Raw genomic sequence first — 18,464 nt, forward strand, 5'->3', positions numbered from 1 at the left:
CTTCTATGTTGATCAGATTAAAAACCAAATTCCCATATAATTGCAAGTTAATGGATTATGGGACTGTCCTTTGCAACTTCTGCTGCAAACCCATGATAAATGGTGGATTTACAAAGTCCAGTTGCAACGTGCCAGGCAATGACAGAAAACATATGAAAATAAGGATAATATAGGAACTGGAAGTCAAGTAAGTTTTATATCAGTAGATGGAGAAATTCTTTGAGGAATTTCTGACCCATATAAAGAAGGTGAGACTAAATGTATTTTGAGACCTGCACCCATTATTCACAGGAGAACATTACCATCTTTCTTGCAGCAAGTACAGACAGCTATGAAGGGGTGGGTGTTGAAAACAAGAGTTCTTAAAAATAAAAATATGAATATCTCTAAAAGAAGGGAAAAGCATGAAACTGATGTTGTTGAAAACAATATTCCTGATTTGAACAACCAAGTTGGGTGTTCCTTCAGAATCAGAACTAATGAACTTGACTATTCCAACTGATGAAACTGAACAGATGGAAATTAAGAGATACCAATGATCAATTTAGAAGCCCAATATCCATTTATCAAAGAGTTCCAGAAAGAGAAAGAAAAGGGGGGTGGAGGGGAAGAATTTTCCTACCAGTAAAAGCAACTTTCCCTGAGATACACAGAAAAGCTTGAACCTTTAGATCAAAAATAGCCTCTGCGTATAAGGCAGGCATGTTTTCACTACTTCTGGTGAAGTTTCTTAGATCCAAAGTTAATGATAAAATATTAAATAAATAAGTTTCCAGTGAGAAGAGAAATTGAGCAAAAGAAAGAAGAATCAGACTCGCTCCTCTTTTAGAACTCTAAATGCCAGAAGGAAATGTAGCAATGTTCAATGAATATGGAGAGAGAAATAGCTGTAAACTTTAAAGTCCAAATCCAGTCAACTGTTATTCAAGTATGAATGAAAAGTCAAATACTTTTTCAAATTTTCAGAGGCAATATGTTAATATATATTTGTGAGGGGAAATTATCAAATAATGATTGGAAAAAATATAAATTGAATAAAATTGCAAAGAAACAAGAAGATTAATTAAATCAATTTAGATATATGTATCCCACTGCAAGTTACAGAAGACCTAATTTAATGTAACTTCAAATGAGGGGATATTTTATATATATATATATATATATATATATATATATCTTAGTTCTACAGTAACTAATGTGGATATGTATAATGTTACCACTTCTAATTCAGTGTTTGTACTGCAAAGTTTCACACTACAAAAAATTTCATTGACTGTAATTTGTTGTTTGTTTTGACAGTACCTTTTCTCATTAATTCATCCTACTTGACAGCCCTTGTCATAAAGTGTAGTTCCTTCCTGCCAGTCAGCATTCATTTTTCTGTTTATTTATTTCATTAAAAAAATATTTATCAAGGTCCTATTCTATGTCAGATATATAGCACAATGCGACAAGAGATACCCTGATATTCAAAGTCCTTAATTTCTTTTGGGGGAGACAATTCCACTTCAAACTGGCATGATGAATTTTGTGGTTAGGAAGGACAGAGAGTTGTGGGAATTTGAGTGAGCACCTAAAATGGACCAGGGGAGTCAGAGAGAGCTTTCTGAGGAACTTGTGTCCAAGCTGAGAATTAAAGGACAGTAGTAGTTACCTAGGTAAAGGGAGAAGGGGGTATTGATTCAGGTAAATAAAAGAACAGAGGCAAAGGTTCCAGAAAGACCATTGAGCTTTCACGGGACTGAAAGTATTCATGTGGAGAGTGAGTTCCACTAGGGGATCTATGAAGGCAAGGCTGTCAGCAGGTACTAGCTCTTGAAAGTCCTAGGAAGCTATGCTGAGATCAATTATCCTGAAGGCAGTTGCGCATTTCAAATCAATCAAGAATCAATATGGAAATGACAAGACACAAAGTATTAATACATTCTTACCTAATTCTTAAGTGATGTAGACTTCCTTAACATATTAATTGATTTGTGTATTTTCTGAGTTAGATGTGGAGGCTCCTCAAATCAACTGTCCTCTGGATATAGAGGCTAAGACGCAGGAACAGCAAGACTCTGCTAATATCACCTGGCAAATCCCAACAGCTAAAGACAACTCTGGGGAAAAGGTGAAGTTTATGCAAACATGTGCATCCTTTTCAAATGAACTCTAAATAACTATAAATGTGTGTGATGTTGAAGATTTACTAATACTCTAATGATAGCATTCTCTCTCTATACATATACACATTGATACTATCAAATATTGGCAGCGAGAATGCAAATTAGTACTATGCTTTGGGAAATAAATTTTGTAGTAGCTACATTAAATGTTAGTAACTTTGAGGTTCATAATCCCTTCCCTGGAAATTTATTATAAGGACATAAAAAATATTTTTAAATTCTTTATGGAAAAACTGTTCATTCCAGTGCTGTTTACAGAAGTAAAATTCAGGAGCAATTTAAGTGTCTTTCAATAGATTTTGCTTAAATTATATATTTATTCTACAGAACATTATGGTTACAGTTAAATCATCTTAAGTTCTAAAGATTAGGCAACAGCATAAAAGGTGTTTTAAGATACGTTTAAAAAACAAGAAACATTTCATATTATGCCAGTGTTACACACTATGCAAATAGAATAGTCTGGAAAGAAATACATGGAAAGGCTGTGCCTGGTTTTGTTTTGTTTTCCTTTTCCCTATTTGTGAAATATTGTGTCATATTAAACTTTACAAATAGTGTATAAATAACAAAGAATAAATAACGAAGAATAAATATTGTGTCATATTAAACTTTACAAATAGTGTATAAATAACAAAGAATAAATGTACTGTTGATACTAACTTTAAATTTCAAAATATTATCTCCAAAAGCTGTCAATCCATGTTCATCCAGCTTTTACCCCACCTTACCTTTTCCCAATTGGAGAAGTTGCTATCACGTACACGGCAATTGACCCATCCAGCAACCAAGCCAGCTGCACTTTCCATATCAAGGTCATTGGTAAGTCTTCAAATTACTTGGGTCAGTTTGTGAAAATAACCCAGTTCCTCTAGGACTTTGCTTCTTTGGCTTCAACAATTTCTTTTATATTAATTCTTCCTACTGGCATTAAAAACTGCTCAAGCCACCCTTTTGAAACATACATACTATTTAACTATCACTGTTTCCCTTTGATTTCCTCCCACCCAAGCATTTTCAAAAGTTCCCAATGGTTGTCATCTCTTTTGACTTAACTGCCATTTATTCTCAAAGTCACTCAAGTCTGGCTTCATTCTCCTTCACTCATATAAGCTACTCTCATCAAGGTCACCAATGATCTTTAAAGTCATTCCTATCACGTACTTTTTAGTTCTTATTTTACATAATCTTTCATTAGATTTTACATTATGAACCATATTCTCCTTATTAAAACTGTCTCTTTCCAGCTTCTCTGACACCAGTATTTTCTGTTTTTCCCAAGTTTTTTCTCATTCACCCTTCTTTATTGTTTTCCTGGGCTTCTCTTCCTCAGAACAACTCCCAAATGTTTAATATCCCCAGGATTCCAGCCTTGGTTCTCTTGTCTTTCTCTTTGTAGTTTTCCTGGTGACTTTGTTAACTGACAACTCCCAGATTTCTATCTCTAGATCAGATCTTTTTTTCTGAAATACAAATCACTATATAAAACTGCCTACTGTGGCCCTAACCATTTTGGCTCAGTGGATAGAGCGCCGGCCTGTGGACTCAGGGGTCCTGGGTTTGATTTCGGTCAGGGACATGTTTCAGGCACATACCCAGTGGAGGGCGTGCAGGAGGCAGCTGATTGATGTTTCTCTCTCATTGATGTTTCTAACTCTCTATCCCTCTCCCTTCCTCTTTTTAAAAAAATAAAAACAAAACAAAACAAAAATAAAACTGCCTACTGTGGATGTCCCACAAGCAATTCTAATTCACCCAAACATATTTCTCAACTCAGAAAATGGTACAACCAATAACTGGCCACCAAGCAGACATCTGGAAGTCATCTTCAACTCTTCTTCTTCCATCACCAGCACCCAGTAACTTTTCATCTACTGGTTTCATCTACTTAATATCTTTGAAATCTCTCCCAGTCTCTTGTATTCTCCCAACCACTACTCTAGATCAGTCCTTCTTTTTTATTTTTATTTTTTGGCCTGGCTTACTGTTTTATTACCCAATTGGTCATTGTGCCTTCATTTAATTTGGTTGATATTCAATAGCTACTGAATACTAAGACTTACTACATGGAGAAGTAGGATGGTTAGCCATCTATAATGGTCAAGACCATAGACTCTGAACCCAAACTGTTTGACTCCATATCCAGCTTCGCCACTTAAAGGCAATGTGACCAGTCACATCTCTGTGCCTCAGTTTCCTTATCCAAAAAATATAATTAATAAATATATTACCTCATAGAGACATAATGAGGCTTTTAATTAGTTAAGCTATATAAATTCCTTGAACTAGTGCCTAACACATTAAGTGCTATATAAATATTAACATTTTGTGACATTTGTCTCTGATATATTTTAATGTGTTTATTTTAAAGCTCAATACATTAAACTCATTTTATTTTAAGAATTCTACATAGTTTTTTAAATAACTAATGTATATCAAACTGGCTTTTTACTCTCGGAATTATAAGTTTTTGGCAAAAGCTGATAAAAAGACTTAAGTAAAACTCAGTCTTATTTATTAGTAGTTTTCTTATTCATAGTAGTTTTCTTAATTGTTTTTTCAATGTTTTCAACATGAACTTTAGCAGAAACATAGAAAATATATTGGATATGTGGTTCAAGAGTTTGTGAAGTTTTAATTTTTCACAACAGAGTAAGCATGTTGAAAGGTAAAATGTGTAACTCAAGTGTCTAGCTAGACACTAGCTGAATTTTCAAATTAGAAAGAGAGAGAGAGAAAATGGGAAGGAAGAAGAAGCAGGAGAAAGAAAGGGATTGAGAAAGAGGGAGAAGGAGGGGGAGGCTAAGGGAAAAAGACAGAGAGACAGAGTCAGAGAGAAGATATTCCAAAGCTGCCTGTTCTTGTTTACCTCAGTTGACAGGGTGCTGGTATCTTGCTGATAAAAGAGAAGAAGCAGGATTGTTTTTGCTTTATGTTCCACAGTTTCCTCACTTGCTTAGGAAGTTGCCTCTCTCTTTGGAGACAGTGCATCTGATATACCTCCCCTTCTTTTGACAGTATTTTACTAGTTTGACTGCAAGAATCTTGTACCTCTGATTCAACTTCAAAATGTGTGGCTAAAATCAGATTTTAGAAAATCTTGTAAATGTCAATGTGCAATTTCTTTGGGAAAATAATAAATACTGCCAAATTTTTCAAAGGAACTATGAATTGACTTGATTCAACAACCTTAAAATACACTGACTTCCTGTGAGCATTCCTTTACTCTTTTCTTCATTCAACAATGTTTTCTGAGCACTGATTATGGGCCAAGTTCTATGGCGACCTAACCATGTGCAAAAGAGACTCCATCTCTGATTACCAAAGTTTACAGCCCAGGAGGGTAGTAACCCAAAGGCACAGCACTGATGAAACGGCAAGCATGAAAAAAAGAGAAAAATTGACATTTACTTATAAGACTTAACTTAAAACAGATATCTATATGTTCTCACAGGTGTAGCTCATTTAATTTTAGAGTATGTGTTTTCATATATTATAGAAACTTGATGCCTATAATAGTCTTTCTCAAAGACATGTGATTATGGATATAAGAACATTTCAAATGTGTAAAATAATTAAAATTACCTTCCATGCTCCTTCTTTGTTCTTTACTGGTATCCTAAAAATCCTACCACATCCAATCAGAGCTTTGAAACCTGGCTCACCCAGGCCACCTCAAACTACTCTTTCAATGTAGGTTACAATGCTCAGCAACACCTATTCGTAGTTCTTGAACTTCTACACTGTCTTTCACCCCTCTCCACTGTAGCACCTGACTTCCATGTCCACACCACACCCTGTTATTTGTCTTTATCTAGAATTTATCAACCTTAGAACTCTTAGACCCCAGTGTCCCAGCTTTGGACATAATTTCCTTGCATTTCAGCAATATCAATTCCTCACATCTTGCATATTCTGAAACATGACTCAGATCTTTCTACCCAGTGTTCCTTACCTTTAGCCTATCTTGCCCCTCCCGATAAGAGGAGGATCCTGGGAGAGAGGGCAATGACTAAGATTGGTCATTTCTCTCCTGCTTATCTGGGAAGGTTCTTATCACTGTCAGCTATATCAGCTTAGCTATTGCTGGTGGGACACACTAATTAAATGCCCACCACCTCTGTATTACCTTTCATACCACTGTGCTCATGGAATTTCTTCTTCAGCAGGCAGAGGGCAGTGTGCAAGAATCAGCTTTTTCTTTTAATGTTGAGACCAGGGAATAAAGCCTGCGTCATGAGGAAGGGGGCCCCATGGTCATCCTTGTGTTGAACAAGATCAGGGTTCTTTGCCAACACGAGCAGACATCAGTTCTCTCTGACAACCCCCCTCACCATTTTTTAATGGCAACTGTGACTTCTTCCTCTGATTTCATGTCTTTTAGATGTGGAGCCACCTAGCATAGACAGGTGCAGATCCCCGCCTCCCATCCAGATCTCCGAGAAGCAGCATTCTGCAACCTGGGATGAGCCTCAGTTCTCAGACAACTCTGGTGAGAACATAGACATTTTCTTCTCAGTATGGTAACACTGACATATTTTATTTTTAATGGCTTTCAGAAAACACGAAAGAGAAATGAAAAGTAAATTATATCTAAGTGGACTGAATAATTATGTAAGTAATGGGTTTTAATGCTAGGACAATTACAAATGTTGGCAAAAGTAGGTTTACAGTTGTTTGTGTGGAAACCTACATGCAGAATATGATCATTACAAAAGTGTTTTTAGCTCAAAAGAAGGTCACAGTGCAATTGTAAATCTACTTTTGCCCACCCCTGTGTATATAATAATTTAACATTACTAATCTAACATACCTATGGAGTTTCCCTTCCTTCAGTATACAATGGACATTTATCAACTTGTCCTAGGTGTTGTACTTGAAGGGAGATTTAATAAATTTACTCAGTCTTTAAATTTACTTTGTCCTGAAGGCACAAACTACACATTGTATTGGTATCTTGAGTGGGATGCTATTCATATTTATATCTTAAACATTTTACAAAAAAAATTATAGATGATGACAGGAAAGCCAAAAAATGGGTAAGTACAATTACATTTCCCTTTTAAGATTTCAGTATAATCTAGTAAACAATATTAAAAATGCAAATTAAAATTTCCCATATTCAGATAGACCTATTCAAGGAAAATAATTTATTAAGCAAGAATGCCTTAACTTAATGAGGTTTTTGAGTCTGCTGTTCCTATGTTATGATATGGATATTATATCTTTTAATTTCTACTACTCATCAAATCAACATAAATTGAATGCCCAGTTGGTTCAATCTCTCTATCCCTCACCCTTCCACTCTCTCTAAAAATCAGAAACTGAAAAGTAAAATAAGGTGGCCAGTGAAGTGAGTGCAGACCAGTAACCCCCAAATCGGGTCCTTCTCTCCCTTCCAGGGGCTGTGTTGGTCATCACCAGAAGTCATACACCAGGAGACCTCTTTCCTCAAGGAGAGACTGTGGTACAGTATACAGCCACTGACCCCTCAGGCAATAAGAGAACATGTGACATTCACATTGTCATAAAAGGTATGCTATTCCTAAATCTCCAAAAATCTAGGTGACATTTGATATGTATAATTGCTGTTGTGAAACAAAATAGGCTACGAGCAATAGATTTTTTAAAAATATGTTTTTATTGATTTTTAGAGAGAATGAAAGGGAGAAGGATAGAGAAATAGAAACATTGATCAGAGAGAGACATCTATTGGCTGCATCCTGCACTCCACCTCCCCCCACCCAACCGAGGATCAAGCCTGCAACCCATGTACACTGATTGGGAAATGAACCAGGAACCTCTTGGTTCATGGGTTGACACTCTCGCTGGCCGGGCTCTGAGCAACAGATTTTTAAAGTTAGAATACTGACAGATTTAGGTTTCTAATTATTATTACTTCATGATAAATAAAAATATTTTCTTCCAGGGTGATCTTTAATTAACATTTTATTAACATTTTCTCTAAAGGTACAAAGTACTGTCATGATCTTATTTTGAATGCTTGAGGAGACAGATTCTGAAAATGTATTTGCTACATAATGTTGTTTTCATTTTTACTAAAGAATGCCAGAAATAATCATCCCAAATCAGAAATACTTTTTGTAAAATATGCACAACCTTTAATTACAGTTTTTCAACTGTGTCTACCTAGGGATTAAAAGGTAAGCATTGTGCTAATTTGGCATGGATCAATAGTTGAGTGCTGACCTATGAAGCAGAAAGCCATTAAATTAAGGCATCCGATTCTGGACAGGGCATGTGCCCGAGTTGCTGGTTCGATCCCCAGCAGGGGGCATGCAAGAAGCAGCTGATCAATTATTCTTCTCATTTTTTGTTTTTATCTCTTTCTCCCTTTTCCTTCTTCTCTGAAATCAATAAAAATATATTTAGAAAAAGCAAGCATTGCTACAATCCCACGCTAAGGCTTTGTGATTGAAAGTCATTCTAGGAATATGGTGGACAGGAGGAATCTTTCTAATAATTCAACTCAGACTCCTGGAATTTGATTTATTTTTCTTATATCACTGTATATGAATAATGTATTTTTATACAGGTTCTCCCTGTGAAATTCCATTTACCCCTGTAAATGGGGATTTCATATGTACTCAAGATAGTGCTGGAGTTAACTGCACATTAAGTTGCCTGGAGGGCTATGATTTCACAGAAGGGTCTATGGAGAAGTATTATTGTGCTTATGAAGATGGTATCTGGAAACCACCGTATTCCACTGAATGGCCAGACTGTGCTAGTAAGTGTTTATTGTTTTTCTGGATTCCTATAGTATGTGTGTCTGCCTGCTGATTGTGTAGATTTCTATGCATTTAAAGAGGGAGATTGCCCTAATTTTAGGGATTAGGTTTTGTGTGTAGAAAGTGGTGCCATGAATTTGATATGTTTGTGGATAAATGTTCATTCATCCATCCATTTAAAATATTCAGAGTTCTGCTACAGGACAAGATTCAGTTTACAAAACCGTATGGACCCTCTCCTTGTTATTTACCAGAAATATTTGCAGAGACTTGTCAGCATATTGTTCTTGACTTGTGAAATTGAACGTGAAGTATAACCTTATAGACTGTGGGAGAGAGAACATTTAAAAATCCAGGATCTGTGATGGATTGAGGGAGATCAGTCGTATATTCCTTAGCTCTGATTTAGATTTAGATTTAGATAATCTTAAATATGTATTGTTATAAGAACAGCCAATCGAATATCTTTGGTGCAAATAACATTATCTGGAGTGGATATTTGATCCAGTACCATAGATGGAGTTTAAATGTCCTAGAAAAAGAGTAAAAGCTGCTTAATTGAGCTGTTTTTTCCCCAAATTTGAGAATTAAGTAGAAGCAGTATCACTTGCCTTTACCATAGACTCTCAGAGGTAGGATTTTAATGATGATACTATTAGGAGGCCTTATCTCAGAATATTTTGAGGCATCTTGCTGAGTCTAATTTCTCCAAAAGACAAATTTGTCACTGTAAAATTACACTGTCAACAAAGGTAATTTTGCATAATATTCAGAAAATTTTTAAATGTCTAGAGGTTGGAAATATAAACATATATGTTGTACATTTAAATAAATATGGAATAGAATACCTTTGATCCAGCCATGATTTTCCCCAGGAATATAATGACAACAATTTTTATTTATTGTTTTTCTTAAATGATAGGAAGATAAAGAATAATTTATCAAAGCAAATTCATCACCTGGTAACTAGGTACAGTGCTTATTTGGCTTGTACTTGGTTTTCAGGGATTAATTAATACCTAAAAACTTTTCTTAACACTCGTCTCTTGTTTTTATAACAATCCGCATGTTAAAGTTACAATACTAAGTTAGAGTTGTTCCAGGGAAAGTTAAATCTCTGTTTTGAAAACACTAACCAACTGAAGCTGTTTTCCCCAACATTCTCCAGTAAAACGTTTTGCAAATCATGGGTTCAAGTCCTTTGAGATGCTGTACAAAGCAACTCGTTGTGATGACACGGAGCTGTTGAAAAAGTTTTCAGAAGCATTTGAAACGACCCTGGGGAAAATGGTATGTCAGAGTCCTCCTCTCTCGTTTGCGATGTTTCAAAGGACACTGTTGAGCTTTTCAGAGCCCCCTGGGTCACCTGCAGCAGCAATGTCTTGTCCTGATGATTTGCCTCTGCTTTGTGAGCCAAACTTGTTCTTAATATTTAGAATTACGGTATTCATAGGTTTTGCACTTCTGCAGTGAATTATAAGTAAATTTGTATTTTAAAGTTTTGAATTTTTAGAAGAGGCATGAGAATAATCCTGGTGTTATTATAACAGGGAGTTACAGGAGGGTCAGGAGTCTTTGGGAGAACACGTGGAACTCCAAGCCCCCTCTCTCCTACTGACGGAGACGTGTAGGCCAAAGCACACGGAGACGTGACTTGCTTTTTCTCCTCTCATTTTTTACTTGCAGGTCCCATCATTTTGTAGTGACGCTGACGACATTGACTGCAGACTAGAGGACCTGACCAAAAAATACTGCCTGGAATATAATTATGATTATGAAAATGGCTTTGCAATTGGTAATTAAATGATTTAGTGTTGGTAGTTTGCAAGACTGATTTGCAAAATAAGAAAATAATTTCAGAAGAGTAGGGCAAACTAGAAAAATGATCTTTAATTTATTCGAGGTATTCTTACATGCTTGGATAATGTGCTACTGTGCTTTGTGATTTTTAGAGGTAGATTAAATTTTAGGGTAGATCAAATAAATTATTCCAAACTCTTAGCCAAAACTCTCCAAGATGATAAAAACTAAGAAAACTAAGTCACATTCAAATATTGATATTATGCCTTAGAAGAGGGTAATAGTTACAGAGTTCTAACAGCATTTTTCATATGGCATTCAATTTAAATTACAAATTTAATTTTAAATAGTTACACTTGTGAAAAGTTCAAATTCCTCACTTAGAATATGTTAATATTCAATCCATTCAAGTCTAATATACCATTAAGTGGATTTTTGATGTTTACTTCAGGTGGGCTCTGAACAGTTTATTCCTCTCATTTTTTTATTGAAATATAATTGTCAAATAACTTTTGTTAATGTAATTCCAAAGTATAACTTGTGATTTTTTGTCTCTTGATTAGCAAAATCATTGTCCTCTCTAATACTTTCTCTTCTTTTTTTATTAAAACTGTCCAGAACTTTCAGAGTAAGTTTTCTCTAAGTGATAACAAAATAGTGTCATGGTCAATTTAAGTACATGGACTTTATGACCTACTACTTGGATCCAGAACCTGGGTCTACCACCTACTAGCTGTGTGGTCTTGAACAATTTATCAAACTATTCTGTGCCTCAGTCCCATCACCTCTAAAATGGGGATATAAGAATACTGAACTCACAGAGCCATTGTAAAGATTAGATGAATAAGTTCAAGTGAAGTGCTTAGAAAGTTATTTGAGACAGTAATAATTCACATACAGTAGACATCCTTTTCCTTTCAGATGCTAATCATTTTTGTAATGTTATTAGTAATTTAGCATTAAGAGTGATGTTGACTATTGGTTTCACTTTTTACATTTAAAAAATATTATTTGTGCATATATGTTTATTGCAAAAACAAAAATGCTAAAAAACAAAGAATGAAATCAAGATAATCCACAATCCCAAAAATAATTCTATTCATATATTAATATTGATAACCATATGTGTATGTGTATATATCCCCATTCTATGTTATAAACACAAATTTTTAGTTGACATTATATTGAGGACATTTTTATGTCATTAAATATTATGCTTCAATATAATTTAAATGTCCACATTGTTTTACATTTTTAACTATATGTACAACTCACAGTGAACATATTGGGCATTACAGTTTTAGATAGAAAAGTATAAAGTGGCATTGGTAGTGGAGTTGGCAGTAGCACATGTAGAATTGTAATGCCTGTTCTGTCACATGTGACCAGGTTTCCCATCCAGATTGTTGAGGTAGGTTGTGAGATACAGTAATATACACGAAGGCATCAGCTTTAAGATGGGCGATATTTGTTATCCAAGAGGGATCCAACTGGCAGTTTTCTAGATTCAAACATAGACAGAGGTACAAGTGATCCTAAGAGACAAGATTTTTTCCTTGAATGTCTTTACAATAGTCACAAGGTCAATAGTATTTACAACAACACCTTCATAAATCATAATGTATGAAAGTCAAATGTCCCATAAATATATTAAAATGGTTTAACCTCATAATAATCATGTAATTCAAATTCAAATTAAAATGAGATGCCACTTTTGACCTGTCAGATTAAGAGAGTCAAATAAGAATCCTAATATCCAAGTTGGCAAATATGTGGGTAAAAAAGCATACTCACAGATTACCGCATATGGGTAATTTAAACAGAGGTCAAGGGTCATTGGACTTGTGACTTAACCTTTGAACCTGAATGCTGATAAAGATGCAACTATAGAAATAATTTGTTTTTCTGCCCCAAATACCCAGGACCAGGTGGTTGGGGTGCAGCTAATCGGCTAGATTACTCTTATGACGACTTTTTGGACTCTGTGCAAGAAACACCCGCAGGTGCTGGCAAAGCTAGATCTTCACGGATTAAAAGAAGTGCCCCATTAACTGACCACAAAGTGAAGTTAACTTTTAACATCACAGGTAAAGACAAACAGTCCATTTGGGAGAAAAAAATATATTATGTGAAATTCTTGGTTGCAGACCTATTCTTTTTTTAATCCTCACCCTAGGATTTGTTTTCATTGATTTTAGAGAGAGAGGAGGGGAGAAGAGAGAGAGAGAGAGAGAACCATCAGTGGTTGCCAGCTAGGGATCAAACCAATAACCCAAAACCTGGGTATGAGCCCTGATTAGGAATTAAATCGTGACCTTTGGTGGACAAGACAACGCTCCAACAAACTGAACCACACTGGCTAGGGCAAGTTGCAGACCTATTTTTCAAATCTTCTGTTTGTTATTTTCAGGAAATGATCCTGGAACTGAAAATTAGGGAGAACATGGTCACCTAAGTCTTGTGATATTTTTGCAAATCGGTGTCACAGATGTATGTTATGATTCAGACAGCAACAAACGCCCTGCTTTGTTCTCATCTTGGCATGATGAACAACGGCATGCTTTTAAAAAGCAAGAGCTTATAGGAATTTAATATGCTGTAATGAAGAACTCTGCACAAAGGTGGTTCAGATCCAGAATGGGAATGAAGGATTAAAACAAACCGTATTGTGCTTAATATTATCCATGTACTGGTTGCTTTATAGGTAGTGGTAGAGTTTGAGTTTTTTTCCTGGAAGATTTTTTTTTTTATTATTGATTATGGTCTCACATCATTGTCCTTATTCCCCCGTTCCCATCCAAACCCTTCTGGAAGATTTTTAATATGCCATTAAAAACTAACTACAAATGGCTTTCTGAAACACCATGTGCATGTATGTTTTATTCTGTGTTTTTTTATCTTAGCTAGTGTGCCTTTACCTGATGAAAGAAATGACACTATTGAATTGCAAAATCAGCGACGGCTCATTAACACATTGGAGACCATCACAAATCACTTGAAAATGACCCTCAATAAGGAGCCCATGTATTCCTTCCAGCTGGCATCTGAGATACTTGTAGCCGATAGCAATTCCTTAGAAACAGAAAAGGCTTTCCTCTTCTGCAGACCAGGCTCCGTGCTCAGAGGGCGGATGTGCGGTAAGACTTTTCCCTGCAAAAATCAAAAATATTTGGTGTAAAGTGGGTTAAATGATATAGGTAGAGCAGTTTACAACTATAACGGGATATTGAAGGGAAACACGTTTTGCTGTTGTTGTGAGGTTGTTATTACTATTTTGTTTCAAAGGTCTAACTAACCACTATTGATTAGGACAAGAAAACTATTTTAATGAGGAACTCAAATGTCAGTTTTATCCATAGATCTTTAGACCTCACAGCTTTCAGCAGCAGCTCCAGTAATAATAATAGTTTTTCACCACTTCTCTATGCTGCCTGAACAGGAGTAACCTCGCAGGTTTAATGTTGTTTAGCAGCTCTGAGAGGTGCCATTATGATTAAGCACACTTTACAGGTGACAAAACTGAAGCCAGAGAGGCTAAGAACCTGCCCAGTAAGTCTAAACCCATTAAAACAACAGGTGGCGTCGCTAAGATTCCCACTCGGGTAGCCAAATGCACATGGCACAAAATTAACCATTTTAAAGTGTACAGCTCAGTGGTACATTGACAATGTTGCTGAATCATCACCTCTCTCATAATTTCCAAACATTTTCATTATCCCCAAAGTAGACCCCACACCTATTAAGCAGTCACACCCCATTCTTCTTCCCCCCAGTCCATTAACTTTTAACCCTGGTTCTAGACTACCACAGTCTGGATCAATTCCAGCCTGTTTTCCAAATAAGTCACCATCTATAGATAGTGGAATCTCCTCTAACCAATCTCCTTAAACTCAACTGAGTCAAATGACATGAGTCTTCTGTTAATCTCTTAGCAGTTGAGGGATCTTGGGAAACCTTCCTCAACAGTTCTTAGTGCTATTCCCAGAACTCAGTTGGGTTTTCCATAGTGAGATCAGTTTGGCCCAATAAAAGCACATTAAAATTGTCATTCTGAACCTGTTCTCCCCCCTCCCCCGCCACCTTGTGAGTAAAAAGCAGAAATTGCCAAGAGCAGAGTTCCACATTTCTTGATAAGCTCTTCAGATGACCTGTATCAGCATCACCTGCAGTACTTGTTGAAATGCATCGTGACTTGGGCTCCATCACAGAACTAATGCCTCTGGATCTTTGGGAGCAGGGCCTTAGAATCTGCATTTGTACTAAGTTCCCAGGATATTTCTTACACACTTTAACACCTCAGAATCACCTAGGTACTCCCTATAAGAATACTTATTTTGCTAGGAGCCTTTCAGTAAGGTCAATGTTCTACTTTGGTCTCAGAAATTTAGAATCACTCCAAGCCTGGCAAATAGATCAAATCTTCCAGGAAGGAAGGTCCTAAAATTGGCCTTTTTCCTTGGGGTCATGGCTCTGTGGATGCCTCATACTTTCCTTCCATTGGCAGTAATTCTTACAGTCAGAGGCAAGGAAGGGTCTCTTTAACTCACCCATGATGTTTTCTATATTCAGTGTTTCTTGTTTATTTTCTCTTTAGTCAAATGCCCTGTGGGAACCTATTATTCTCTGAATCGGTATGCCTGTGAAAGCTGCTTGATGGGATCATATCAAGATGAAGAAGGGCAACTTGAGTGCAAACTCTGTCCAAATGGGACTTACACTGAATATCTCCATTCAAGAAACATCTTGGAATGTAAAGGTAGAGGCACATTTTGAACAGAAGAAGCCTGAATTTTGTCTCCAGTTATGGAATCTAAATGACAAATAGGATTAAATAAGAGCATCACTGAAAGCCGTTGCTTTAATTTTTCTTTCTCTTAATTATAAAATACTAGAGGCCTGGTACACGGATTCATGCACCAGTGGGGTCCCTTGGCCTGGCCTGCAGGGATCAGGCCAAAACCGACTTCTCCTGAGGGGCCCCAGATTGCAAGAAGGTGTAGGCCAGGCTGAGGGACCCCACTGGAGGGCTCCATATGCATATCTGGCCTGTCTTGCCCAGTCCTAATCATCCAGACCCCAACAGCAAGCTAACCTATTGGTTGTATCTGCCCCCTGGTGGCCAGTGCACAATATAGTCACTGGTTGAACAGTCCAACAATTGGAAACTTAGCATATTAGCCTTTTATTATATAGGATTACCTTAATGTTTTCCATACATCTTTTCTTTTGGAACATTCTATTGCTCTAAATTAAACTCCACTCTAAATCAATAATTTCAATCCACATTCATCAGCTACCCTGGATTTTTTAAATTGAATCTCACTTGAATTGGTAGGAAGGACTTAGATAACACTTAACAATCATTAGGTTGCTTTTCTTGTTAGAACGGCATTTGACTTGATGGGATCCATTCTCCATTTTACTTGGAAATTCATAACTACAGATACATATGCATATATTCTTGCTACTAAATAAGATGTTCAATATTTTCAAAATATTTACTTTTATTCTCAGTGAACATTTTTAAGGAGACATTTTGTTTCATAATTGAAGTTATAGTAAAACACACCTAAAAGGAGTTTGAAAATTGGGCCTCTTTGCTGTTCTTACAAGTGCAGGTGTGGATAACACTGGCAAATATAAACTCCAGAGCAGCGCTGGGTGACTGGAAGTACATGAAACATGCTAGCAGTCCTGAGAGTGAGAGTCACGTGCAGGACAAGGGCAAAAGGAAAGGACAGCACCTGGATGGAGTCAGGGAGTCTAACCCTGACTCCTCTACTACAAAACCACTGCGATGAATTTTAGAATGTTGCTTAACCTCCCTGGGCCTGGTGCTAAGTCTATTTTCTACTTTCTACTCCTCCAGCCCTCCAATATAGGTAGTGTCTATAGGTAGGAGGTGCTCTTAACTAGAGCAACAAAGGTTCCAGCTTAGTTATGGGGCTCTAGCCCAGTTTGGGGTTTTGTTTCTGTCACTCAAGAGAGCAGTGGACAATCTGAGAACTTGTACAAGAACAAATCTTCCCCCACCCCCACTCCAACTTGTTCTCATAATAGTGACTTTCTGAGATACAGATTTTGAACTTCACTCAAAAACTACTTATCGACACCTTCTGCATGTCAAACACTGTGCTGGGTAATACTGGAAGTAACTGGAAATGAGTTAAAACTTATAATACTAGTATACCGAAGCATGAAGAAGACTAAAATACATTGTGTATGCCTGGAGTTCCTGTACTTTATTCTGTCCTCAGTAGATTAAAATGAAGAAAACCCTAGCCTCCACAGTGCTAGTGTTTTACAGCTTAATGTCATTGGTATTAACCATATTACTTTTTCCTTTTTAGCTCTTTGTAAACAAGGCACCTACTCATCAAATGGGCTTGAGACTTGTGAATCGTGTCCACTGGGCAGTTATCAGCCAGCGGTTGGTGCCAGGAGCTGCCTCTCATGTCCAAAAAACACTTCAACTGTGAAGAGAGGAGCCGTGGACATTTCTGCTTGTGGAGGTTATCAAAGCCTTACACATTGATATTTCTTCAAACCTACTAGGTTCCATGCAAAACCAAAGGTCTACTGTATGAAAAGAATGTAAATAACTGTCCCTTTTATCCAGCCAGCCAATATGAACTATAAACACTGGCAGTATAAGCACTGTGCTAGTGCAGTTAGGAATGCAAAGAAATATGAGACTTGACCCTAAACTCAACAGTGACAAACGTGTGGCTTCCTGAGATGGTAGAAATACATCTCAGTGAGGAACTGTGTTTTCTCCTTTATAAAATGAAGTCCTATCCAATGTTCCTTGAAACTCTAAAAATACATTCTATGGATTATGGCATTTCATTCCCTGCAATGGGGAGATTTTCATGAGCAGTTATCCACTCTGGCTACACAGAAAATATCGGCACATTTACATCCGTATTTTAAAAATACTGAAGTCCAATCTCTATCCTCCGTCATTCTGATTTAATTTGTCTGGTTTTCTTTCTCTTTTTTAAAAAAAAAAATTCCCCAGGTGATTCTAAAATAACCAGAAAAGTTGAGTACAACACTAATTTTGATTTTCAGGTATTAGCATGGAGGGCTCATTGACGAAGTTTCTAATTTAGCGGGTCTAGTGTGAGCCTGCATTTCTAACTGGTTCTGCAGTGAAACTGATTCTATTTGTTCCAGGGAGAGCATGTTAAGAGTCCCTGGTTTAAATATAAATAAAAAGGATTGGAGTTTCAATTTTCAAATAGTTTTAACATCCATATCAAGTACGGATTTCCAGCAGTGTAAAAACTTGAAGACAAAAATAGAAATAAAAGATGAAAATTTAGGATGACTGTGAAAACTAGAAATGAAGTCAAGGTTAGCCTATATCCAGAAATTCCAAAAACTACAACTACTTTGCAAAATCAATGGAACTGGATTAAAAATAAAAAGGTTTTGGCCTCCCTCGGAACAAAACAAGCATGCCTTTTTAAAAAGTTCAAAGTGACTTTTTAAAAAATTGTTTATTCTTCTCATTCTCAACATCCTTATTTTAAAACCTACAGTCTGCAATTTAAAAATTAAAAAGTGCCGAAACTGGTTTGGCTCAGTAGATAGAGCATCAGCCTGCAGACTGAAGGGTCCCAGGTTGGATTCTGGTCAAGGGCATGTACCTTGGTTGCGGGCACATCCCCAGTGGGGCGGGTGGTGCAAATGGTGGCTGATCGATGTTTTCTCTCGTCGATGTTTCTAACTCTCTATC

General features: G+C 36.6%; 1 protein-coding gene across 1 annotated transcript in view; it reads left to right on the plus strand.

The window, feature by feature from the left end:
* Positions 1 to 18,464, plus strand: part of SVEP1 (sushi, von Willebrand factor type A, EGF and pentraxin domain containing 1) — a 141,808-nt gene that overhangs the window by 55,527 nt on the left and 67,817 nt on the right. Inside the window, exons 8-18 of the mRNA XM_036433048.2 lie at positions 1,995 to 2,113; positions 2,861 to 2,990; positions 6,553 to 6,660; positions 7,571 to 7,702; positions 8,725 to 8,919; positions 10,089 to 10,210; positions 10,607 to 10,715; positions 12,643 to 12,807; positions 13,624 to 13,857; positions 15,315 to 15,476; positions 17,071 to 17,232. Coding sequence (XP_036288941.1) covers positions 1,995 to 2,113; positions 2,861 to 2,990; positions 6,553 to 6,660; positions 7,571 to 7,702; positions 8,725 to 8,919; positions 10,089 to 10,210; positions 10,607 to 10,715; positions 12,643 to 12,807; positions 13,624 to 13,857; positions 15,315 to 15,476; positions 17,071 to 17,232 — 1,638 coding nt within the window. The remainder of the gene's footprint in view (positions 1 to 1,994; positions 2,114 to 2,860; positions 2,991 to 6,552; positions 6,661 to 7,570; positions 7,703 to 8,724; positions 8,920 to 10,088; positions 10,211 to 10,606; positions 10,716 to 12,642; positions 12,808 to 13,623; positions 13,858 to 15,314; positions 15,477 to 17,070; positions 17,233 to 18,464) is intronic.

The sequence above is a fragment of the Pipistrellus kuhlii genome, unplaced genomic scaffold, assembly GCF_014108245.1.
Source record: "Pipistrellus kuhlii isolate mPipKuh1 unplaced genomic scaffold, mPipKuh1.p scaffold_m20_p_12, whole genome shotgun sequence".
NCBI lineage: Eukaryota > Metazoa > Chordata > Mammalia > Chiroptera > Vespertilionidae > Pipistrellus > Pipistrellus kuhlii.